We start from the raw sequence: 27,476 nt of genomic DNA on the forward strand, positions 1-27,476 counted from the left end.
ATGTTTAAGCCATACCCAAAACCAAGTAAAGGGAAAGGTTGCAGAAGCCTGAAGGGATACTCCACTGTTCATCTGTAGTGAAACAAATGTGAGGCTTTGCTTTGTCTTTTTGCAAAGTATCATGCCTTACAGTTAACTGATGTCACTGTTTTTGGAATGGTGTTGAGCAGCACCTACTGTGGCTCTTGTGCAGACGCACTACCTGAAGGCAACCGTTTCTGACTGTCTACTTAAACGGACCAGTGACGTTGCTTTGACAGCTCATTTACATATGGAATCTGTCCCTGCTGTCTTGACGACTGAGAAGTGAGCTGATGACCTATAATACGCACTGAGATCTGCTCTTTGAAAAAGTTAAGTGTCGCTCAGAGTTTTGGTTTCTTAAAATGTATGTCTCTATGCAAAGGTTCTTTAGAAGTATGATAGCTTGAGAAAGCAACATTATCCATGCAAACTCTGTTTATGACCACAAAAGATGCTGTTATTGAATAATTGACATGGGGATCCATCCTCATTTATTTTCCTTATTTGTAAGGACAGAAGGTAAAACACTCTGGGGCCTTGCAATGGAAATAAGCATCTGGGCTGTGTGTGCACCCCTAGCTGGAGTTAAAGTGGCCTGCTAAGCCTGCCCTGCCACATGTTGTTTCCAGACAATTTAGGGTAAATCCTGGTGGAAGACACATGCAAGGCACAGGCCACCGCACATAGGTAACCCTGCACAGCTAAGTTTACAGAGACTTACTCTGGGTATTTATTTTGTGTCCTTGTGCATTTCTGTGTCCTCATCAGTGGATGTTTAGCTTTTTGTTGAACTATTAATCATCTCACAGTCCTGCTTTGACTTGTTTTTGGACTGCCATGCAGGCATCCTCATACAACTTTTCCAGCCAGCGTAACAACCTTATTGCTGTGCTTTCCAAAGGAATGTGTAGCATTCCAGTTCAGTTGCTCATTGTCTTAGATTCTTTAGTATGTAAGTCATTTCTTAACTTTCATATAATAAGTTATTGTGCAGTTGTCTACATACATTTGTTATTTTTGGAAAATGTTCAGAAGTGGGTTTGTATATAATTAGGTTTTTACAGCTGAAGTCTGAGTAAATAAAGAATGCAGATGTGTCAATGTTCAAATATTGTTCGACAAAGAAAAGAAAAAGTCTGAATAAGCACAAGTCACTCCAGTTTGGGGTGTTCATAAGAAATCTCATGATTTACTTCATGAGGTAGAAGTACAAATAAACAAGAATAGCTGTGTCAGATATTTGAAATATTAAAATGTGTGCTTCAGTTTAAATGTTGAAAGTCCAGATATTCTCAATTGTAATGGAAATGTGTAATTTTTCACCCATTGATAGAAGTCCACAGAGGGCAAGATCCCTAGTAAAGGATAAAAAAAATCCCATCATATTTGTAATCAATGACCTTAAAATAGTCTAAAACAATACCCCACATGCTTATGTTTAAAATTGATCATTTTTAGTCTTCTGGACTACTGGTAAAGAATCAAAATTCTGATCACATTCATGATCTGCAACCTCAAAATAGCAAAAAACAACACTCCACATGCCTTATATTACAGATTGACCATTTTTTAAATTTTTGTGAAAAGGAGTAACTTTGCCCTCTCAGTTCTCTTTGGGGAGTGAACCTGGAGTCGGCTGATGGTACGTGCACAAGTTCAAGTCCTTCTTATCCTTCTGATAATTTTTGTTGAAGATACCTGTTGGTTTACCCTTTATCATAAGGGTGTCATTTCCTGCACAAAATATGGTCCACAAATGGACTAAAAAATAGAATTTTTAAAGGCTAGATGGCCAAAAACAGAGGGGAACCCCAAAAAGCTCAACATCTTGCATAATCAGACATTAAGACGAGTCCAACACTATATCATATTTGGGGGTTTTCGCATAATGATGAGTCAGGAGTTCTCATGAACACAAAATATCAGGCAGGTGTCAGGATCTTCAAATTTTAAAGTATGAAACATTTCTGTAATGCTGTGATTTAAATAAAATCTCTAAAACAGAGTACAAAATTTTATTTGAAATGTGTGTAAATGGCCTTAATAATGCTGTACCTGTTCAATACGCTGTAGAGGCTTCAGTTTGTTGTGAACCCACACATGTAAGTGAAACGTCAATATGCTCTGACAGAAGCAGCATTGGCAGGTAAGTAAAAAAAAAAAAAAAGTTCTAAATCTTGTGGAAAAAAAAGCAATACATTAATCCAGAAAGGGATGTTGGGATCTTTAGTATTCCATGAAATCCTTAAATTGAGCCATATGAGAGTTAAACAGTGTTCCGTGGTCCATGGAGGTTGTGGAGCAGAAAGAAGCTAGCATTCCAGAGTGCCTCTTTTATTGTCTGTCGGAAACCTTTCTGTCCAGGGAAAACAGCTTTGTGTGTCAGTGATAATATGGTTTACAGGATTTATTTGACACATTGTCATGCGCTTAAACTGACCCTGATAAGGGTGCATTAGTGACCAGTTATCAATAATAATGGTGCCCCACTTCATGGCACTGCTGCTCTGGCAGTGTATTGTTTGAGCAAAATTATCTAGTTTACATCATGGTTCGCATCGTCATCATAACCGCATAAGTGAAACCATTTAGTTCATCAAGCTTGTTTGGTTAGCTAGTAGCTAACTTGCCCCAAAATCTCACCAGATCCCTTTAAAAGTTGTTGAAGTTTTTACTTCAATTACTATATCTGAGTTGGTAGTTTTCTACCAATTCCCATGACTTTTAGTGTTTGCTTTTGTCTTAAATGCATGAAACCTTAATTTGTACCACTGTCCTTGATTATGTGATGCACAATTTGAAAAATGATTTCTACTCAATCAACTTTATTGATGCCCTTGAGAGTTTGGAAGGCCTGAATGAGGTCCCCATGCCCATAGAGTCCAGCTGCAGACCTCCAGCACTCCATTCTGTTGAGGAGGTTGTCTCTTTGCATTATACATCAGTGATGGTACATGAAAGTGCCAAGTTAATCAGTGGTTAAGATTAAGGTTGTGGGAGGGTTATCTGACTCAAATAATGATGACTGTCGAATAATCTAAGTGACATAGGCGTGCAATCCATTTGGCTGTTAAGAAGAACTCTGGGAGATCTGCAGCTAGACCCTTCTCCCCTTGCAGCCGTCTCATTTCATTTCCTGTGCCTGTCAGAGTTGGACATTCCCTTTACTCCCAAATCTCACATAGTAAATCACATGACAATCCGGTGGTCTTCAGCTCCAAGGCAGAAGCAGAAGACATTGCTTAAAACTCGATGTCATCCTCTAGCCATTCAGAATCTTTCCGTATTTGTACTCCTCTGGGCTTTCCAAATAATTTCCAACAGACATGAGAGCCTTCCTGTCACATCTGTCATCTCTCTTGTCACATTGTTTTGCCCATCTTTTACTGCAGCTTTTTGGGCTGACCACTCAGTTTCACAATGTCCACTGTTTCATGCCTGTCAGTACCACCAGTGAATACATTGCCAAGGCGTTTTTGGTGAACACTCAAAAGTCTTGGCGATCCCAGATGGGTCAGTTATCAGCTGTGTTTGGTGAGCCTGACATGCAGCCCTCTAGTGGTAGTGGCAAGCAAGGCAGGCATTGGCAAACCTGGACATGCTGATCCTCTTGGCCTAGAGATGTAGATGAGCGTGGAGTGGATGTACAGGCGATGAACTACTGCAAGTATTTGGGGATCCACATAAATGACAGGCAGGACTGGTCTAATAACTTAGAGGAACTATATAAGAAAGGGCAGAGTAGAATGTCTATTTCTTAGGAGACTGTGTGCCTTTAGTATGGATAGTGACATTCTTCACATTTTCTACAAATCTGTGATGGCCAGTGCAGTGGCAGAGGGATGGTAACATCACTTCAAGAGAGGTCCTCCGAACAAACAAGCCAATTAAAAGGGCAAGCTCAGTTATAGGATGCACTTTGGACCCTGTGAAGGTAGTAGCGAAGGAGAGACTTAAAACACAACTAAGTGCTGCTATGAACAATGCTGCATATCCTCTCTCTGATACACTTAGGCCGGGTTTATATTTCATGCAACACAACGCATGTGCCTGCAGGCACTTCTGCTACGCAAGCGGTGAACTGTTTAAACCTGTTCACATACTTTATGTAAATCTGGAGGATTCCACCAGGTGGCAGCGCGAGATATCACAATGCAAACACAACGTTCGGCTTCTCTGTGTTGTGAATTGACTGAAACATCCATTAAATTCCCAGGACACCTTGCCACAATATCTCTGAAAAGGATGGATGTTTAAACATTACATCCATCAATCCAGGGATGCGCCCATTCCAGCTAGCATTGGGTGTGAGGCAGAAACAGTCCCTGGATGGGGCATCAGCTCATCACAAGGTGAATACAAGCACATAAATACGATAGCATCTTTGGATGGAAACCGGAGCACACTGTGGAAACCCACCATGAAAACATGCAAACTTGACTCCCTACTGTAAGGCAGCAGTGCTACCGTTCCACCACCGTGCCGCCCCCACGTGTAATTAAATTTTGCATACAAGTTGATAAATATTTTGTATGTCTTTATTTGTAACTTAGAAAAAGCAATGTGATATTAGTTGTACATTATTGATAATAACAGCAATGGTTTGATGGTTAAGAACCCCTTCCCTCCCTTTTAGGAATGAGTCTTTGTAATTTTACGACAGGGTTGGGGGAAGTGCCTCAAACCAGTTTGGCAAGTGATTCACTGCAGGACCCTCTCAGTCAACCCCCACAGGAAAGCCAGACTGCCTATGTGTGAAGCTGCACCTTAACACATGGTTTTGGGGGCAGGTGTGAAGGTATTCTGTCCCCCCATTTGTCTGAAGTATGGCTGTTTGGAATTGGCTTGTATTCAGAAGCCTTTAAGTACCATGACGCCCTATTGGCTGTAGGGTGTGGACAGAGAATCTATAAATTTGCTTGCTTTACCCCCCTCTCTCGCTCTGACCAAGTGATGAAAGACCATCTCACACACCATGAACTGCAAAGGACAACACAATGAAGAGCACAGCTCGGCAGCCATATTGAGACAGGCATGTGGCCTGTTCTGAAGAAAGCTGACCAAAAATGATGCCTTAACTAGAGACATTTTAAATAACTAACAAGTCTGTGTGCCGCCTGAAACTACACATCACCATTTATCAGGTTGTATGGTTGCCAATATTAAAATATACTTTGCGTATTGTTATTATTTATGAATATTATCAATAATACATTATGTAAATTGTAATTTAACTCCTGCTGGTCTTTTACTAAACCTAATTGCCTCAGGTTATAAATGTAGAAGGGAAGGTGGGGAAAAGTTATATGGTACAATACCTTGTAAACAATGGTACATCTGTGAGATTTGAGGCATTTTAACAAAGGGTACATATAAATAATATAAAAGGGGAAATTACCAAGACAAAACAGTATTCTTTATTTAAATTAAGTTAATGATTTATTTGTAAAATGTAACATAAATGCTTTAACACATTTCAACGTGAAAGTGGTATCAAGTATAAATCTAACCATTGTAAATGTGCAGAGAGCTGGAATATCATAAATGTAATGTTATATGAGGCAGTCGCTGGCTGCCGCTGCTGTCAGTGCAGGAGGAAGCCCCAGAAACACGTAGTGATTAACAACTGGGTCGGTTTTAAGATGACATTTATGATGGTCTACTTTAATGAAAATATAAATTATGAGATTAAAGTCGAAATTTCCACTAATCACAAAATGGACCTTTTTTTTCTTCACTGTGTCCCTAATTTTTTTTTCTGTGGCACAAATACGCTTCCATACATTCTGATGCTGTTGCGTAGGTGCAAAAGAAAAAAAAACAAAACAAAAAAACCAAAGATGGCACGGAAGATGGTATGTGAGACCTTTAACATGTATCCTGTCATTACGATGGGGAATACGCAACGCTTGTAGTGCCTATGTGAGAAACAGATGAAGAAAAGCACCATGAATACATTTATATGTCAGCATTTAAGTTTGATGATATGCTTCACCACATCGAATCATTCATCAAACATGTACATCGATCCTGTAGGATCTGCAAAGCAGCTTTCTATCACATGTTGACAGTACACAAAGACTCTGAGGTCCCGTTCCAACTTGAACGCACTGTGCCCCCCGATTTTTTTTTTTTTGTGCTGGTATTGCTACTTGCGCACGCATTCCGTTAATTTCTGAGGACATGCTCAGAGGACATGTCAAATAAACGCTGGGAATGTGTGGCAACCATGATGCGTGCGAGCACATGTTCTGAGCGCGAAGTATAAACTGGCCGTAACACTGAGGACTTTCAGCCAGAAGTGTGTCAAGAAATGCTACTGGGGCTTCTTTATACCAACAGCAATATGCCTGACTGCGACAGCCAAGTCAGAAGGTTTTCTTTCTTTTTAATTTTCTTCTTTTTTAGTCAATGTGTGTTCAGACCAAAATGTGGGTGTATATGTATTTATTTATCTATGTACTGTATTTATCTATTTAAAAAGCTTTTCTAAAAAGGCAGATTTTCCCCTGGTGATGAATAAAATTCTATCTATCTATAGCCGTCATATACTACTGCACTGTATTGGCTACAGTTTTTCATGTTTTGTTGTAGAGTGCATAAGGATGTATGACACCATGCTGTCTAATGCATTTCATTTGCAAATGTTGAGGTTCAGTGAATACATGGAAACTCTCGTATGCAGTCCTGCACATTGAAGTTCTTGTTCTTGTCTAACAGATTAACTTCCATCTTTTCTAGATTGAGCACCTTCACACGGAGTGTGTGACTGACATCCAGATCTGCGGGGCCAAGTTCTGCGATGGTGAAGGAAGCGCTTTTGCCGTCACTGGTTATGACTTGAGCGAAATTATCCGCTACACACAGATCTAGACGAGCTATGTGCAACAGACGGAAGCCAGTGAAAGGAAGACCATTTTCCTAGCGTGAGTGTGTGCATGCGTGTGGCAGAGTCTGAGAGAGCAGAGGTGACATTAGCTGTAGAGGTTTTCATTTCCTATTTGCATCATGTGATCCAGGCTGCATTTTTGGGGTTACTCTTTGCAGCACTCACATCCGGTATGCATCCTCTATGTCACTCTCTCTCTCTCAATGCACCTACAAATACATACACTATGTCGGCGAGTGAGGAAAAAAAGCAAGCCAGTTTATTTATCGCACTGTGTGGAGGAAGTCTGCTTGCTGAGCAGCAATCTGTGTGTGTGTGATAAAGGAGGAGGAAGAAGAGAGTTTAAGCACTTTGAGCTGAAAATCATTTGACCATGAAGCCTAGCACAGAGTGAAGTGAACCTTGTGTTTGTTTTTATGAACCTTTGGATGGTGTCTGTAGGAGTTGTTTTGTACGTTAGCCTGTCTGCAGTTGACATTTGTTGTCACTGGCCAAGACCCACTCTGACAAATGATGCATACCTGAAACTGTGGTGGCTTCCTAATTACCTTGAGTAACCTGGCTAGGAGTTACTGAAGTTTCCGTTCTGTTCCTCTTGCGGTCAGTCATCTGAGGTCCCACCTTTTGCAACTCTGTTGATTACAGACGGACACACCATACTGTGTTTTTAATACCTTTAACAGATTTTTTTTTGGTAATACTCTGAATTAGTGTATTTTATGTGTTTCTTTTTCGTACAGAGCCTTGTAAAACTCAGGCTGACCGTGCCCTCGGCTTACACAGCTTCTTTTTCCTCCTCATTTTTTTCTTCCACTTCTATGTAGAGTCGATATGCCTGATCAACCTCCTTCCCAGTCAAACCCTCTTCTTTCAAATCTTATTTTGTCTATCCACTGCCTCTTTTGCCACTCTTGCTTTCTCTTCCCCGTACTTCCATTTCCATCACTCTTTTGTTCATACTGCATATTCATTGTGTGTCCCCATCACATATCCATACCACTTTAACCAACTTTCCTGTACTTCCTTAGATTGCAAAGCTCTCCCACTTTTGTTGCACTATTGATTACTTCATTTCTTCTTCTGTCCTTTTTGTAACTCCACACATTCATCTCAACATTTCTGCCACATTCAACTTCGTTTCCTTTGCTCCCTTTACTGCCCATGCCTAAGCGCTATACATCATCGTCTTACCCTTCTTCAAAAACTTACCTTTAAACTTCACCTTAATTCCTCAAACACACAATTCCATCCATGCTACACTCTATTGGTTTATCTCTGTATCTGATTCTCCATTTTGGGCTACCACTGATCCTAGATATTTAAGCTTATTCACTTTTCAATAGCTCTCCCTACAGACTAACTTCTGAATCCTGATCATTATTAAACCTCATGTATTCTATCCATCCTGTTTATCTACCAAGACCTTCTCCATTCTCCCAATGTTCTCCCGTCTTTCTTTTTTATGGTGCTGCACAACACAATGTCAACAGCAAAAGGCATGCATCAGGGAATTGCTCTTTTATTCCATAATTCAACACATCCATAAGCAGATAAAGAGGTAAGGACTTAAGAAGATTCCTGGTGGAGACCGAAGCTGAGATCTTGTCTGTTACCCACCGATTTTAACCCGAGTCCTCAATCTCTCATTCATATCCCAGGCAATCCTCCCATACTTCTCTGGTGCTCCTCCAGACCTCTTGATGTGGCACTCCGTCATAACCCTTTTCTAAATATGCAAACCATTCTGTTTTTTTCAAGATGCATCTCCATCAGCTGTCACAATGCACAGCCGTGCCAGGTTTACACCAGCTGTGTAAAGAGATTACATTTCTTGATTTATTTCCTTTTTATTGTGTAAGCTATTCCTATTGTAATGTATTGTGATCTTGAAACAGCTTTTAATCATGGAGGCCAATCAGGGCTCTGAATGCAACAAGTCAGCAGCTCCTTTGAAAAGTTGTGAGCAAGTAATAAAAGCATCAACACATGTAATTTATGAATGTTTTAATAAAGTCAAGTCCAACATTAAAATACTGAAATGGTATTTTGTTTCCTTTTTTTTTTTTTTGTACAAATCACAGTGGTTGAAAAATATTACAAAGGATTTTTATGCTTTTTGCAACAGCAGCATAACATTCTAATTATTGAAAAGAGCCCTTAAAAGTTGTGTTGCTTGTGTCTGCGACTTTATAATCACGCATGGACTTCTATGTAATACAATAGAAAAAGTGAGACATACCGAAACCTGTCACGTACAGTTAGGAAAAAGAAAAACAAGAAATACAAACCCAGCATTAAATACCGAGACTGAGTGTGAGACAAGGAGGGCACAGAGGCAGGCAAGCTGGCAGCATGGCATCCCTCCACATGCAGGGGCTTCACGCTTAGTGTTTTTGGGTGGCTTGTGTAACTTTGGAGAGGTGCATAGAGTTGAGCGGCTCGTACTTGTTAAGTGCTGCAGAATTGTCAGCATTCCAGCCCCAGCCATTAGGAAGGCGAGTACTGCCTCGCAAGTGACACTTTGTCTCACTCCTCAGTTCTCAGGATAATTAAGGGTGAAAGAGAAACCAGGCAACGGTGTTCAAGAAAGGCACAGGAAGTGTTTTAGCGGGATGAGGTGGCAGCGGGCACAGAGACAGTATGTTCTTCACTCCCCATTCAAAACAATGCCACATTCTCATAGAAAAGTTTCCAAAGGACTGGTGTGCCACGTGGTTATACTGCTGTTCTCAGGGTGAAAATGTGAACCTTTCAGCTGATGTACACATCACTCTAACAAATGTCAGTCCCATCCACAAAGGATGTCTTCATACCATTTAAAACTTAATAGACCTGGAGAGCGTACTGTTAGCTTGGCAATTACAAAATGTATGAGTAGGCTTTCATAATGAGCAGTTTTTGTAACAAATACCGAAGTGGCACACACTACATTTGCTCAGGTTTCTGTTTAACGTCTTTTCTTGCCACCTCAGTGCAGATGATTTCTAGAGTTAACCCTGTATGCACTTTTTAACACGCTGGCAAGCAGTGGCTTTACTTCCTCAAGTACTTTTTTGGCTAGGCCAATACATACCACTAACAGATTTATATATTGCAGGTAATATTCCGTCAGGCCGTGTTTATGATGAAAGCCTTCTTAACAGACTGCTGTAATAATGCAATGTGGTTAAACTGGCATCCCAGTGTCACCCTCTCTAACGTCTGAACAGGTCAGCCCATGTAAACGCACTCGCTCAACTTTCACTTGACCAATACAGCTTAGTCGATATGCTACTCTTATATCTTTGTTGCCTTTTCAGTTTTGACATCCAACCTACCAGCTAAAAACATTTTTGGAGTCCCACACCTCCACACCCTCACTGCATTCCTTTTCCCGAATACTTAAGCTCTCTGCCTGCCTGAACCTGTGCTGGCCCTTTAGATTTAAGGTTTGGTGAGAAGATTCCTCAGTCATTAAAACATTCTAGCATATTCATTTAGAATTTCCTTTTGTGTACAACTTGCATCCACCATTGTACCGTATATTGCTTACTGAGTTGCTGCCTGCTTTTAAAGTCCATTCTTGGTACTAGGTTGGCATTGTCGGGGGTCCTCGAAACAGCTAAAAAGTGCCATTTATATATTGTGTGCTTTGGGACCTTCAGCTCACAGCCCTTATACTCTTAAACAAGTGTCATACATGAGTCCAGAACCTAACATGAGAAACTGAAAGGAAAATAAAAAACACTTTGGTGAATAGTCTAATGCAAACACAAAATGAAGTGTCAGTTTTAATTCCATAGAACGCTTTCCAGGCCAAGGCTCTCATCGATGATGAGATGTGAGTCACGTGAAACAGTAAGTATGCCCTATGGAAATGGACTTTCAATGTTTTTGAACAGGCAAACAGATAAAAGTGATGTCCTTGAACAAATGGCACATGCATCTGACATGGTGTAATCATTCTCATAATCTAAATTTGTTCCATAGAAAAAGTAAGTACACCCCTACATTTACTGAATCACCACTTCAGACGTATCAAAATAGAACCAGGCGTTTCAGATTAGGAGCCAATGAGGAGAACCTACTTAGGCAGTTAGCAGGTGGACCCTGCCTTACTTAAGCCACTGATATCTAAGGTCTGGCATTCTCTTTGCTGTTGATGTGTGTTTTCTCACCATGCCAAGGTCAAAGGAGCACTCTAAGGCCCTCAGAAAGAGGCTTGTGGGTGCCTGAGTCTGGCAAGGGCTTTAAAAAAAAAAATCATCAAATTATTTGAAACCAATCATTTCACTGTAAGGAACATCGCCTACAAGTGGTATAAGATGTCAAACGACTTCTAATTTGTTCAGGACAGACCAGTCCAAGAGCTGACCTGTTGCTTCTACAAAGAAGTCTCCAACAGCCCCAAAATTTCACCTTAGGATCTATTCTGTACAGAACTCCTGGAAAAGTTGATGTCAAAGCGCATGCATCTACAATCAGAAAGAGATTGCATAAATTTGACCTGCATGCGAGGTGTTGCAGGAAAAAAAGCATTTGCTGTCCTAGAAGAACATTAGAGTAAAACTACAGTTTGCCATTGAATATACAAGTAAAACCAGGCCCTCTGGAACAATGTGCTCTGGCCAGATGAATCAAAGATAAAGTTGTCTGGCCACAGCAATAGTAGACATGTCTGGTGCAAAATGAAGACAGCATTTAAGAAGGACCGCATACCAGCTATGAAGCATGGTGGTGGAAAGATTATGGTTTGGGGTTCTTTCCCCGCTTAAGATTCTGGGTCAACCAGAATTCTGCCTTGCATCAAAGTGTGCTCCAGGAGGATGTGAGGCCATCTGTTCAAAAGCTGAAGTTGAACCTGAAGTGGACCTTTCAGCACCCTAATGATACAAAGAAAACTAGCAAATTCACCAAGAAGAAGAAATGGAGGGTTATGGACTGGTCCTGTCAAAGCCCTGATTTGAATCCCACTGAAATGTTGTGGGGGGATTTGGAACAGGCAGTACATGCCAAAAAAAAAAACTCACAGACATCTTGCAAATAAAGGGATTCTGCAAGGAGGACTGGTCAGAAATTAGTGAGTCAATGTCAGACTGGTGGGCAGTTATGCAAAACACATACAAGAAGTCAGTTCTGCTAAAGCTTAATACTAGCTTCTACTGGCAAGGGTGTACTTACTTTTTCACTAGTAGACCATTACTACATCTATTTTTGTTGAATAAATGATTAAAAAGGCAACATTTTGTGTTTTTGTTCAAGTGTATCACCTTTATCTGTGGGCACTGTTTGCATGAAGATCTACTGCATGCCTATTCAAATACTTTAAAAAAGCCCATGGGCTGTACTTACTTTTTCACATGAATGTATACAAACATACATGATTGGTAATATTTTGAGGGAAGCATTAAACTGGTAAAGACTGTGAAAAACTAAGACTTCTCTGCAGTTACTTGCATGAGAGGATGAATCAGAAAAGGACTTTACCCATCGTTCTGCTCATTTTAGGCTGTCAGGGAGTTGGAACAGAAGCGCATGTCCAGACCTTCTGCATGCTTCTGCAATGGTTAACTCTTACTACGTTATTTGTCTGCTCTCAAAAATTAGCTTCAATTGTGACTAAAGAGAAGGAATTATGACGTACAGTTCATCCGGGCTAGAAGGGATGTGATGAGGTGTAGACAATGAAGATGGAAGTAACCAAAGCAGAGACAGGTCATGTCAGGGGCAGGCATGCAACAAATACTGAGTACTGTGTCGGTGTGTTGTCCATTGCCTTCATTATTTTATTCTTGACTGTCCGGACTGCATTTATCATTGATAAAAATGTGAAAATACTAGTGGCCAAAGGCCAGAGTCGGGGTGGGTACGGCTTTAGAGGGTGCCAATGGTTTTGTTGTATGTTTTCTTATCCTGTATTCTTTTATTTTCATAATGTCAGATGTTTCCTTTTCTTTTATTTATTAAGATTCACAACCTCTTTATCTGTTTTCTTGATTGAATAAAAAAAATGTTTATAAAAAATACAAAACAGGGGGGAAAACAAAGTTGTGGCAGACACATCGATGCTGACCAATACCAGGGGACCTCACCGACTGAAGAGAACGTCATTGGCCTTAGTGTTCACCGACTTCAAAGGGCCATAAACAGCATGGTGTACAGTGGGCTAAGGGGATAATGAGAGCTGATAAGGGGGTATTGTAAGCTGTCGGCCTGAGGCATCTGCCTTTTTGTAGCTCAGAGGTATTGATACAGTGCTGCCTAATAATTCTGCTAGGTACACAGTAAATATTTAACTGAAATGTACTATTCTCTAAAATACTAAAATAAAATGTCAACGCTAGAATTACATTTTCCAAACACACTGCAACTGCAACCCAAAGAATTTAAGCTTCATAAATGTGCACAGCGCTAGATGCTTAGGAAAGCCTACCTAAAGAAAATGTTCAGAAATGATCAAAAACAACATGAAAGAAATAAAATGTCAAGCCAAAGATGAGCCCAAACATTTGACCAGTCACACAGCTGGATCTGTTTTAGAAAGGGGTGCAAGATACAGTGTTGCTCATATGAGCACAAACCAAAGGATGAGAGGACTCATGTCCATTTGAAACAAATACAAATCTAGTAGGTAAACAGACGTTCCATCAAGATCAGACTGGCCATGTGTGCCCAACTCAACATGTAAACCCCTTGTCCTGTAGTCACTGTAGTATTAAGACAATCCTTCCTGCTCCAATCCGTCTGATCTGTCATTGAACACCAGACCAGTGGCACCCAACAATCAGTTTGCAAACCGAAAACAGTCCATTGAATCAGGCAGGTAATGTATTTTAGCCCAGTCTTTCCTAACTGATGGTCCAAGGTGTTTTCCAGACATCAATGTATTGTTAGTAAATGTGGATGCTCAATACTCCAAGTAGGACGCCTTCTGCTGCTCTTCAGTCTAATGCTACCAACTCTTTACGCTCAAAACTCCTATGTTAGTAAATCTGGAAGCTCCAAACTTCAAGATGGACATAGACTCCACTCTCCCTACTCTCCGATATGATGCAAATAATGGTGGACGCTCAATTTCCCTTTCGATTACTACCTAAACGATCCGCAAGTAAAACATTTGTCGTCTTTTAATTGCCCCACAAGCCACAATGATTGAAATACACTGATCTAGACTACAAAGATCCAAGCCTACTTGCACAGTTGCCCTGATGAAGAGTTTACAGAGAATCAGTTTTAACCAAGCCTAGCAAATCAGTCATTCGGGTTAACATGGCAGAGTTTACTTTGATCATGTAAGCCATTAGGAATCGACCTACACTATGGACAATGGATAGACACTTGTTACACTTTGGTTGTAAAGCTCTCCTGAGCTAAAATACCAAGGCCAAGTCAAAATTGACCCAGCGGCAATGCAGAACTCTACCAGGTAACAAACCACATGTCAAACGTTGCCTTCAGCTCAGGGTTGCTAGTAGCCGTTTGACACACTTCTAATGGGTCCATAAACATACCCTGTGATTGTTGTTCTAAGATCTACAAGAGAAGCTGTTGGAGTGTTTCAGAAGTGTACTGTTGGCATAGAGTAAAGGAAAATGCCGTGACTTTTACCCCAGGTTTGGCTGTCACTCACTTTACAGACTCTACAGAAATGTGCAGATGTTGCTGTATGCTGCTCCTCAGGACAATGCCACTAGTGCAAGACACCTAAGGAGACAAGGCTAAAGGTGGTACTACAGCCCGGGAGGTACAGTGCACAAGCAAATGAGGACATTCTGTGGTTAGGCTGCTAGTGTAAGGACAATGGACCCTCAGTTTGAGTTATTTGATTTACTGATACCCCTGAGGAATGCTCCTCTACAATCCACATCAATTTTAAATTTGGGTAGCACATTTGCACAGACCATCCCCTGGCTCATCTTCTTAGGGATCTACTCTGTCAATACCCTACTAAGGTTTTTAACTGTATCTTGCATTGCGCCATTATTTATCTTGAATTTTAAGCCCTCTTTTGTAAAGCAAATGTTAAGTGTTTTAAGTCCTTCTCCATGGAGTTCTGGTGTGCACAAGTGTAAGGCTAGTGACTTCAACTCGCTCTCCTGATGACATATCTTGACTGTCTGTTTCAGACCCTGATCACATTACCACATTTTCGTTTTAAAAACGCAGACATTGTTTTCAAGTTTTGCCTTTCATCCACACTAATACTGATGTCTTCAACCCATGAAAAGGAATACTTCTGAAAATGCTCTCCGGAGACAGATTCTTTTAAATAAAACACTGGTGCGGTGTTTCAGTGTGGACAGGACAAAAATGACATTTTCTGAAAACACAGACTCCCTTCACACTCCGGTTGGTTGGTGCTTATTACGTGACCCTTCCCTGATTGGATCTTATTCTTTATGTCTCAATCCCCGACTGGTCACCCTTCAAAGAAGCAAAACATATTCTAACGTAGTTGTGTTGTTTACTTTTATGCATCTACTGTAAATTGTGTTTACTGCAATTTTTAGACGTCGGCGGTCAAGTGACTAGTCACACTGCACAATACAGTCACCAGTTGTATATGTGCTCATGCTGTCAGATCGAGATGTCACAACATACTGTAGGTGCTCAGACTAAAAGTGTGCAACGCACACTCACTGCAGTGGCTGCATAATGAATTTCAGTAAACTTGATGGCAGCATTAGAAAAATCCACTTGTGAGACAACTCACAGTACAAGAGAGCTGAATGAAATTTCTGACATGACAGTAAGATGTAATTCAGCATTGCAACCACCCTCATGCTACACATGAAACAACAGCTGATGAAGCTGAAATTCACGCTGACTCAGAAAATCAGTTGGCAACTTCAATTCAGGCTTAAATCCGTGACAAAATCTCACAGCTTTTGCACTTTTAAAGATGTCTATGTTGCACACACGCCTAGCGTAAGCAGGGGATTACTTCATATGTGTTTTCATTCGTTTTAGTCTGTGGACGAAAATACTTTTGTAAACAATGTGAAAATGCTAGTGTGGACAGAGAACTTTTTTGTTTAAAAACACCATTTTCAAATGAAAACACAGTAGTGTGGATGTAGTCTCAGCTACCCGCTCAAACACCCACATTTTAGTGCCTGCACTTTTCCTGTCAGCTCAGAGAACTACAGTTATGTGTATTAGTGAAGTCAAAAGTGGTCAATTTGTGGGACAGCCTGTAACATAACACACTCAACCAGAAAGTGCTCGTCAAAGTAACCCAGTCTTCTGGGAAGCAAACTCCATGACTTATAAATGTCTGCTAAATCATCCGCTACCTGATCTCAAACCAGATACCAGTGTTCATGTAGGATCTGAGACATGAAAGCGTTAGGAAGATAAGATTTTTCAAGTGATGAGCTTTGGTTCATCACCACCATAATCTCTTATTAAAAAAAAAAAGAAGAAGGAAGTGACAGAGCTAACCCTCCTCCTCCTCCTGCAGTCCTTACTTACATCAGGATGAATGTTCTCCAAGATCAGATTCTTTCAGAGGTAGGTGTCTTTAAGTACAGTCTGTCTGTTCACATACTAATTCAATCTGATGTGTTAAATGCATTCATAGTAATCATGACTACTCTTCTAACTTATTCAAACTATGGACCTGCCTCCTGACAACTCAAGTACAGGAGACTACTCAACTATCATTTTAAAAGCTTTAAGTGTTAAACCCACATAAAGTCACATGTATTCAAGGCCTTCATGGGACACTGCCAAAGATTGTCTGGGTTACCCCAAAATACACTGGATACTGGAAGTTCTACCAGCTAACCCAGCTCAGGAGATAAAAGGCCGCAGTAATACCTCCCAGCTGGATCAAAGCCAGATTAGTAAAAATCAACCAAATGGGGAAAACATTTGAATCACATAAACTTCGATCAAAACTCTCAAAAGGAAGCATCTCCAAGTTTGGGTCCGTCAACTTGGGAAATGGGAGGGAAACCACCATAGACTGTTGGTAAACAACAGCACATGACAGCCACCACTGCCCAGGGCTGTTGTCCAGTCTTTTAAAGATATCTTCTGTGGACAAAGAACTGAGTGACACACAAGTTCAAAATCCTTGGACGTAAACCGGCAGAAGGCACAGATGTGATCAAGAGCACTGCATGAGTGGGCATGCAGGGAAGTGCTGTTGGTGGGGAGGTGTTTTTGACATAACAGTGTTAAAGGGACACAGAATTTTCTTTTCATGGGTTCATGTAAGCAGAATTCATGCATCTTTTAACATCTGCTTGAAAATTTGAAAGGCTCCTTAAGCCATGCCTCATAACACTGTAAGCAGCCACAGGTTTATGAAAACACTTATTTAAATGTCATCCCTGGCATCATGCGACGGGACAAAGAATCAAAATATTGAGTTAATACTTGTGCTTTAAAAAAAAAAAAAAAATCACAGCTCCAAAAACATTGGGTAGGAGAACGTAGTCAGCTCACACCTCAGCCCTTTGCTGTCTGGCAGTGATTTGGAGGATTGCATTCTTGGTGTTCTCAGAGCTGCTTACCATAGTCAGCTGTGACACTTCAGGAGCCAAAATGACAGGCAAGCAAAGATGATAACAGGCACCATTCCAACATGGCAGCTTCCTTCCAGTGTTGCTATTGGTATCACCATTTCCCATGAGAACTACAACTGCACAGGGCTGCGTCAGCTAATACTGTATCTTGAACATTTCATCTTTATATCAACAATCCATGCTAATTTTCTTTGAGCGGAGCACCTCAATTGCGAAGCCACACCAATTCAAACTGTCTGTGCTTAAAAGAAACAATTCATCACTCCATCGTCAAAGGAGTGACTATTTCTTTGCAAGCTCCTAGCATTTCTGAGAACTTCTCTTTTGAAGGGTATCACTCTTTAGTCTGCACACATGTAGTGCTGGCGTAGACAAGCTAAAGCAGATGGGCACTTTCAGGAGACGTGGGATGAGACCGTGTTTTTCCAAAAGCACCAGCTTCGCTTGGTATGTTGTTTCCGAAGAATTTCTTCCTCTCTGTCTCGTTCTTTCTTAGAGCGCAGGTATCGATCCTCTTCCTTTAGAAACCAAATAGGTGGCCAGCGATGTTTCTCAAAGTGTTGTTGATTTTCTGTAAAGATATGGGGAGGTAGAATGAATTTATAGTGATGCACAAATCAGGTGTTCATGCTGAGTTACATTTTCACTTTAGTATTATCTAAAATCAGTTAAAAACTGGGACCCAAGAAGAGTATTATTAGCATGACACCAGGACCATATAACGACAAATAAAAATTGCCATATAAATTAAAAAAAAAATTAAAGAGTTTGTTTCCATTCATGCATATTTCTCACATGAACATTACTAAAATTGAAAAGTTAAAACATTTTATTAATAAAGCAAAAAGTAAATACTTAGTGTAAGCTTTAGTAAAGCTGAGAGAAATACATTCTTTGTTATATTTTCAATTCAAATTTAAACTACTGCTGCTTTCCCTTCCTCTCAAAAGCTTGTCTATGTTGCTCCCCTGGTCCCCCACATGTCCTCTCCTCCTTTCTCATCCTCCCTGTCTGTGCTGTCAATCACAGCGGTTTGATGGTTTTATATTTTCTGATATGAGTGTTGTCGTGGGTGAAAATGTTTATTATATGTCTGTACAATAAAAATGAAAATTGTCTGTTAGACGTTAACACTGCTGTTTACAGACCACACCTAAGATCACAAGCTCCTGGACAAAATAGCATGCCCACCCAATATATAGAATTTACACATAAGTTAACTAGGCTAGTTTTGCTACACAATCATGTGCTAACCCATCACAAAATAGGGTCAGGTCAAAACTCATAGTTTAACTCTTTCAAGGGCGGATGTCGACTTTTGTCGAAATTCGGCGGTAGAGGACGGTAATCATTGGTGACAAAACTTGTTTTAGTTTGACTCTCTTTGCTGGAAGGATGGCTAGCTTCATTGATTTGACCTTGATTACCTGTGCATGCATGAGCAGCGAAGAGCAAACAACCTCTAAAATGGCATTGACATCTGGTGAGAGACCAAAGTGAATGCACAAAGCAAAATACTCTGTGGACGACATTTTGCATACTACCACTGAATTGAACTCTTGATTTTGATGCAAGTGATCTGGAGATGGAGATCATAAATGAAAGTGAGGTACCAGCTTCAACTGATCGGTCCCCAGTTGATCGTGGTGCTGAACACGCTTGTGTAGCTGATGCGCCAATGGCAACGTTCACCTGGGAAGACTGCCACTTACGATAACAAAAGTTACAAACTAGAGTGCGTGAAGACAGGCCAGACAGTCGGCCTGCCACGCATTCCTACCGGCCATCGAGGTGCCCCTACACAACCACCATAGACGCTGAACAGGCGCCAACAGCAACAGACGTTTTACATTGATTTACATGTGAAACCTTTGCTTTCTGTGCTTTTCAGAAAATTGAGTTGCCTGCAAAAAATATTCAGCCCTCAAAGAGTTAAAAAGCAATAACAGAGAAGTATTCCATATGGTATGACCAAATCCTAGCTTATTTGTAGTGGTGAAAAGCCATATGGCACCTCAATTGATGTCCTCTTTCCCTAAAGGCCCATTTATACTTGGCCTGTCAAGTTTACTGTGAAGTTCCACTATGGTGCCTGTGATGTAAATTTTGTCAACAGTCATGGTGTACAGACCCTGGTGTTGGTGACCGTGTGTCCCCAGAAATACACATGCACTAGACGAGAAAGTGTGTTCATTTGAGGAATAGTTGTGTAAAGTAGTTCGATGCTACCTGCGCCTCTATAATCCAACACTAGAACCACACATAGATAGCAAAATGTGCACAAATTCATGGTGAGACATTGCCCACACCCGTGTCGTGTACTGAATGCTTGAACTGTAAACAAACCAGGGTGCGTGACTGTGTCTGCACGTGTCTGTGCCAGAGTATAAACAGGCCTTAAGGAAACTGCATGCCGAAGAAGCTGAGACTACCCTCAGATTGGGCTCTGCAGCAAGTGCTCCATAGGTAAACTCTGAATAATTGGAGTAAGATACTTCAGAAAATCAGAGGAATGTTTAAAACTTTCAGTGGTACAAGCTATTGTGAATCCTGGATACTGAAAGCTTACACTATTTTAGAGGAAAAATGTGGAGTCTTAAATTCATTTATTAGGCAAGGAAGACAGTAAAAAAGCACTATATAAATGTAAAGAATTATTACTATTATTATGACAATGTATTGCATATTGATTAGAGCATACAGTACTCTGTGTAGGAGAAGATAATGACCCTATAAACTGATCTGTTATGCACACATTCAGTAGTAAAGAGCGTATGTGACACAGAGTGACAAATCCATGTCCTGCTTTCTCTTCAGTTTGTTTCATTTTCAAACTACTGTACTTTCCAGGAGTGTTTGTAGGTTTTTCTTTGATTTGAATAGTGTCTGGTGAATTTGTACCTAAGCACTAGGCCCACGCACTAAATGAACAATTACAATGTCTTGTTTATATGCAAATTGAGTTCCGTGTGCTTTTAGAAGACAAAAAGGTAAGGAGACCTCCTAAGGAGAGAAGCAGGCACAGAAAGAACGGACAACGACAGCAAGGAGCTGGACAAGTGACAAAATGCCGAAATGAAATGGGCAACTGCAATGTACAGCCACACCCAATTGAAACTGCTACAACCGTGTCGAAACGAAGTTAAAGGCAACTTCGGGGCACTTGGGCAAAGATGTAGCTTCAAAAATTTTGTGAAGATATTCATAGTTTTTACTAGACTTAATTTTCTGGGCAAGGTGCATCCATGACCTAATTGTATTTTAATGTGTGTGGAGGTACAAATGCAGATGATTAATAATCAACAATAATGTATCATAGATGCAGCTAAATGAAGAAATATTTCAGATTCAGATGAATCATATGATAGAGGAGTTAATAAACCGTCATCTTTGTGCTTAGCCTTATGTTTACTTTATTAAAGTTTAATGAAATAGTTTGTGTGTATTTATTAAATGTCCCCCTTTATTTTCTGCCAGTTTCATTCTGGATGCCACCAGCCCAGCCCATCTGCACACACGGTATAAACTTAAAGCCACCAAATAACTTAACCAGGAATCTTTGAGACTATAGAAGGGAAAGTATCGCAGAAATGGGGAGAATGTGCAACATCCACACAGATAATGACCAGATTTGGTATTTAAACCCAGGTTATCAAAAATTCCAATGACTGCACTGGTGTGCACACATCAAGGAGTTATATACACCAAAACATTTCAAGAGTAGTAGCACATACAATTATAGAGCTCACACTTTTAGAAACAAGCAATTTTTCCTGTAACATTTCCTTGGGGTGCATTCATGAATTATTTAAAGAATATTGTTCACAGAGATTCATCTTATCACCTTTCTTATAGTTTGGTAGTCCATTGCACTTGGTCTTGTACCCAGTGGTGCAAGGCAAAGAAGCCCAATTCTGGTGCTCATTATCTGAACAGACCTTGATGAACCATTCATGATCAATCTACCAGTTTATATTTTACACTGAAACTGTATATACAATAATTTTGAGACGGGGCAGTACAATGGTGCAGTAAGTAGCTTCCACCTTATGGATTCAGTGTGCTTGGTTCATATCCCATTCCTGGTTGTTGTCGGTGTGGAGTTTGCATGTTCTCAGTTAGTCTGTGAAAGTTTTCTTCCAGCACTCCAGTTTTCCTGCTGTATCCCCAAACACACACTGGTTAGATTGATTGGCAATTCCAAATTGACTCTGTGTGCAGGCATATGGATGAGTGATTGATGGCGCCTTGTCCAAGGCCGTTTCATGCCTTACACCCACTGCTAAAGGGTTACCCTCAGGGCCCTTGGTAACCCTGGATTAGATTAGCCTTGTTTGCTGAGATTTTAAGATGCCTGCATGCTTAACATAGAACTTCAGATCAGTATACAGACATCTTAATCCATGAGGATACAATTCTAAACATGACTAGCCTTTTCTAGAGGCATCCCTACCCGGACTTAAATGCTGACATCAATTTTGACTCTGTTGACAGAGAAACAAGGGCCATTTAAGCTACTTTCATCACTGAAGCTTCTACCAAACATGCTATAGCAATCACCTTTCAGTTACATTCCATGAGGTCTTGTCTCTTAGCAATAGTTAGATAAAAAGATCTTTCCAGAATTTTCAAAGATGATCTTTAAAATGCTGGAATTTAACTGGTTAATTAAATTTGCAGCCTCTCCTGAGTCAAAGTGCTTTCTTGCAGTATCTTCGCAATTACAGCTGCTACCTGTGTGCATGCTAATAATATATATTAAAAAAACATCTATTTAAAAACATAGCTTAATATGTGAATGATTTTAAAGGCGTTATTTACTACTTAATACAAATAAAAAGTATTTTAGGTTCAACACCGGATGGCATAATGTGGCAAATGAGCACAATGCCTTTTTATGTAGTTCTCAACAGTTGTATAATGCAGTTGTAAGTCACAATTAGATGGCCTGTACAGATCATCCTCACCCCCTTAGATATTCTCTGTGTCTGACTCGGAGGCATTTTAGGAGTAAAACATTCCTTATTGTAGAACAGACTGAGGAATAGTACATTATTTAACAGTGGCTTTCCACTCAGTGTCTGTGCATACAGATACAAGATTTTTCTCTCAATTTCATTAGAGATTCCAAAAGTAAGCTTCCTTGTATGCATTGAAAAAAACTGTAAGAGTACTCCCTTTACTTGTATGTTTATTTCATCGCAGTATATCCATAGCAGACTGAGGGGGTCATTTTGGAAAAAAGAGGTATATTCAGTAAAGAAAACCTCATTTGAGGTGAATAGCAATTGTCTTTTCAAATACAAAGGTACCATATTTTTATATATACTGCTCAAAAAATTAAAATAACCCTTTTTAATCAGAGTATAGCATAAAGTCAATGAAAACTCTGGGATATTGATCTGGTCAGTTAAGTAACAGAGGGGGCTGTTAATCAGTTTCAGCTGCTTTGGTGTTAAAGACATTAACAATATGTGCCCTAGAGGGGCAAAAATAAGACAACCCCCAATACAGGAATGGTTTAACAGGTGGAGACCACTGACATTTTTCCCTCCTCATCTTTTCTGACTGTTTTTTTGCATTTGTAGTTTTGCATTTGGCTATGGTCAGTGTCACTACTGCTAGCATGAGGCGATACCTGGACCCCACAGAGGTTGCACAGTGTAATCCAAGTTCTCCAGGATGGCACATCAATACGTGCCATTGCCAGAAGGTTTGCTGTGTCTCCCGGCATAGTCTCAAGGGCATGGAAGAGATTCCAGGAGACAGGCAGTTACTCTAGGAGAGCTGAACAGGGCCATAGAAGGTCCTTAACCCATCAGCAGGACCAGTATCTGCTCATTTGGGCAAGGAGAAACAGGATGAGCACTGCCAGAGCCCTACAAAATGACCTCCAGCAGGCCATTGGTGTGAATGTCCAAACAATCATAAAGAGACTTCATGAGGGTGGCCTGAGGGCCTAACGTCCTCTAGTGGGCTCTGTGCTCACTGCCCAGCACCGTGGAGCTTGATTGACTTTTGCCACAGAATATCAGAATTGGCAGGTCCAGCACTGGAGCCCTGTGCTTTTCACAGATGAGAGCAGGTTCTCCCTGAGCAGTTGTGACAGACATGAAAGGGTCTGGAGAAGCCGTGGAGAACGTTATACTGCCCGTGAAGGAATTAATACCATTGACTGCCTCCCATACTCGCCTGACCTAATTCCAATAGAACACCCTCTGGGACATTATGTTTCGGTCCATCCGACACCGCCAGTTTGCACCTCAGATTGTCCAGGAGCTCAGTGATGCCCTGGTCTAGATCTGGGAGAAAATCCCCCAGGACACCATCCGTCGTCTCATTAGGAGTATGCCCTGACATTGTCAGGCATGCATACAAGCATGTGGGAGCCACACAAACTACTGAGTATGATTTTGAGTTGCTGCAGTGAAATTTTGGCAAAATGGACTAGCCTGCTGCATCATTTTGTCACTTTGATTTTTGGGGTGTCTTTGAATTCAGCCCTCGGTAGGTTGATAGTTTCATTTCCATCAAATGATGTGGCATCCTTTTGTTCCCAACACATTACCAAGTCTATATCAGTATAGATATCCTGCATGATTTTTTTCCCATTGAGATCTGATCTATTTTCAAAGTGTTCTTTTAATTTTTTTTGAGAAGTTTATAAATAAAAGTTTTTAAGCATCTGGATATGACAGAAATGAAATATAGTATACTTTCAAGAAAGAAAATTCATATGTCGTTAAGCTGCCTGGCCCCTGAACTGTTACTAAATTCAAAACTAGTCTTAAATCACCACAATATTGAAATAAGGCACCACAAAGAACAGAGAAAGTATGGGTATGTGCAAGGAAAACCAAAGTACATGGAAGAAAATCCATAAAATCATACTGTTGGGTCAAAGATAAAAGTAAACACAAATCAAGGACTCTGCAGCTGTGCGACAGCAGTGCTAACCACATTCTCATCATGCCAGCCCAATGTCAACTTTGCTAACTGCAAATCTTCCATAAGACATACTGCCTTACATATCAAGGAAATATTTTAAGGCCTCTCACTATAGAGTCTTCTCCACTGCTGCTTGTAACATCTTTTTTTTTAACTTGTTTTTGCGTATTTTTGCATACATATTTATTGGAAGATCTGCTTGTATTCTGGGTGTCTAAAACATGGATGTCCCAGATTTCAGTTTTCTCTCAGTTGCAATGGATGCTTCTCTGAATCTATTGCAGTAATTTTCAATATTTAACTCCTATAGTGTTTCTGAATCTTTACTCTACATTATACAGTCATATGAAAAAGTTTGGGAATCCCTCATGATTTTTGTTTATCATTGGCTGAGCTTTCAAAGTAGCAACTTCCTTTTAATATATGACATGCCTTATGGAAACAGTAGTATTTTAGCATTAAATTAATTGGATTAACAGAAAATATGCAATATGCATCATAACAAAATTAGACAGGTGCATAAATTTGGGCACCCCAACAAAGATATTAACATCAATAGTAAGTTGAGTCTACTTTTGCAAATATAACAGCCACTAGGCGCCTCCTATAGCCTTTGATGAGTGTCTGGATTCTGGATGGAGGTATTTTTGACCATTCTTCCATACAAAATCTCTCCAGTTCAGTTCAATTTGATGGCATGGACAGCCTGCTTCAAACCATCCCATAGATTTTCAATGATATTCAAGTCAGGGGACTGTGACAGTCATTCCAGAACACTGTACTTCTCCCACTGCATGAATGCCTTTGCAGATTTCGAACTGTCTTTTGGGTCATTGTCTTGTTGGAATATCCAACCCCTGCGTAACTTCAACTTTGTGACTGATGCATGAACATTATCCTGAAAAATTTGTTGATATTGGGTTGAATTCATCCGACCCTCGACTTTAACAAGGGCCCCAGTCCCTGAACTAGCCACACAGCCCCACAGCATGATGGAATCTCCACCAAATTTGACAGTAGGTAGCAGGTGTTTTTCTTGGAATGTGGTGTTCTTCTTCCACCATGCAAAGCGCTTTTTGTTATGACCAAATAACTCAGAGTTTTTGTCTCATCAGTCCAAAGCACTTTATTCCAAAATGAATCTGGCTTGTCTAAATGTGCATTTGCATACAACAAGCGACTGTGTTTGTGGCGTGACTGCAGAAAGGGCTTCTTTCTCATTACCCTGCCATACAGATGTTCATTGTGCAAATTGCGCTGAATTGTAGAACGATGTACAGATACACCATCTGCAGCGAGAGGTTCTTGCAGGTCTTTGGAGGTGATCTGTGGGTTGTCTGTAACCATTCTCACAATCCTGCGCTTATTACGCTCCTGTATTTTTCTTGGCCTGCCAGACCTGGATTTAACAGCAACTGTGCCTGTGGCCTTCCATTTGCTGATTACATTCCTTACAGTTGAAACTGACAGTTTAAACCCCTGAGATAGCTTTTTGTAGCCTTCCCCTAAACCATGATACTGAACAATCTTTGTTTTCAGATCTTTTGCGAGTTGCTTTGAGGATCCCACGCTGTCACTCTTCAGAGGAGAGCCAAAGGGAATCACAACTTGCAATTGACCACCTTAAATACCTTTTCTCATGATTGGACACACCTGTCTATGAAGTTCAATTCTTAATGAGCTAATCCAACCAATCTGATGTTGCAAGTAATCAGTATTGAGCAGTTACATGCATTCAAATCAGCAAAATTACAAGGGTACCCAAATTTTTGCACAGCCAGTATTTCACATTTGATTTAATTTCATACAACTAAATACTACTTCACTAAAAATCTTTGTTCAGAAAATACCCCAGTACTCAGATTTTCCTAGGAAATGAAAGACATACCACTGTTATCTTTTTTATTGAAAGTAGAGTAAATTATTATGCAGGCTTTGAGGGGTTCCCAAACTTTTTCATATGACTGTATTTAATTCTTCCTACCACAAAGCAATATTGCCTTTTTCTGCATTTCTGCCTTGCTCTCTGTCTCATCTGCCTTAATTATCCTTTAATAGTGAACGATCCCAGCATTACCTGCCTTAATGTTTACCTTCTGACACACAACTCTCAATATAAAACATACAATCTTTTCTTTTCTTTGATGTATCCTGTTTTCTCTGTTTATAACTCTTATGACTGGCAGGTCTCTTCACATACCTGGTGACATCCCCTTCATCTCCTTACGTAACTTGCGACAGATGCTATTGTAGTTTGTGCAGATGTGATGCAGACACCATGCCGCCAGCTGATTTGCATTGTAGAACTGAAAAGACAATAATTGACAGGAATAAAACATGTCTGAAAGAGCAGAACTCTGTGTGGTGTCCAATTTTAAAGAATCAAAACATCAGTTTGCAGATAAATATTCTTAAGCACAACACTGCAATACAAAAATGTACTCTGCAATACAAAACTGGAACAACATATCTATTAAATACTTTAAACACACAAGTAAATAATACTAGAGAAAAGACCAGACTGACCATACATCTCTAAAAATAGCCTAAAAAATGTTCCTTTGTGACTCCCAATATTTAAAAACTGTTAATGTTAGTCCAGTGCAATTATTATTAATAGATCCAAATAGTAGAAAAAATGGGAAACAATGGCTAAAATCAAGTACAAATCTGATGTCAAACAAGTATTTTTAGGGATTTATTTTGTTCAGTTATCAAATTTGTAATTAATGTATACAGTATACAGTAATGGACCATTGTAAAAGATTATCTCAATATTAAATTGTACATTTTAAAATACAAAAAAAACTCAATTATCTCTGTTGTAAAATGCACAGAACATTTAATGTTATAATGTACTAGGTTTAGGTTTATAGGGTATCTAGTGAGGGTGGGATAGGGAGACACACTTTGTTCCTCCCCCTCTTGAAGTTCATATCATTAGCACAGAAAAAAGATACCACCAAACATATTCTTCTCTTTTCCCAGACAAAGATTGGACACCAGTCACAGCAGACTTAGCCCAGAAAGGATACCAGTAATAAAAAGAATGTGATCACCCAGTGAGGGCATGAAACAAGCAAAAGAACCCAACCTCTGCA

General features: G+C 40.1%; 2 protein-coding genes across 4 annotated transcripts in view; one reads left to right on the forward strand and one right to left on the reverse strand.

The window, feature by feature from the left end:
* Nucleotides 1–8,952, forward strand: part of wdr54 (WD repeat domain 54) — a 57,681-nt gene extending 48,729 nt beyond the window's left edge. For both annotated transcript variants that reach the window (XM_028804665.2, XM_028804666.2), the window contains exon 10: nt 6,766–8,952. In XM_028804665.2, coding sequence (XP_028660498.1) covers nt 6,766–6,897 — 132 coding nt within the window. In that variant the 3' untranslated portion in view covers nt 6,898–8,952. The remainder of the gene's footprint in view (nt 1–6,765) is intronic.
* The window catches only part of rhobtb4 (Rho related BTB domain containing 4), a 204,587-nt gene continuing 185,881 nt past the window's right edge, over nt 8,771–27,476 (reverse strand). For both annotated transcript variants that reach the window (XM_028804661.2, XM_028804662.2), the window contains exons 9-10: nt 26,576–26,681; nt 8,771–17,998 (exon numbers count right to left, since the gene is read on the reverse strand). In XM_028804661.2, coding sequence (XP_028660494.1) covers nt 17,823–17,998; nt 26,576–26,681 — 282 coding nt within the window. In that variant the 3' untranslated portion in view covers nt 8,771–17,822. The remainder of the gene's footprint in view (nt 17,999–26,575; nt 26,682–27,476) is intronic.

This window comes from Erpetoichthys calabaricus, chromosome 7 (assembly GCF_900747795.2).
Source record: "Erpetoichthys calabaricus chromosome 7, fErpCal1.3, whole genome shotgun sequence".
Classification (NCBI taxonomy): domain Eukaryota; kingdom Metazoa; phylum Chordata; class Cladistia; order Polypteriformes; family Polypteridae; genus Erpetoichthys; species Erpetoichthys calabaricus.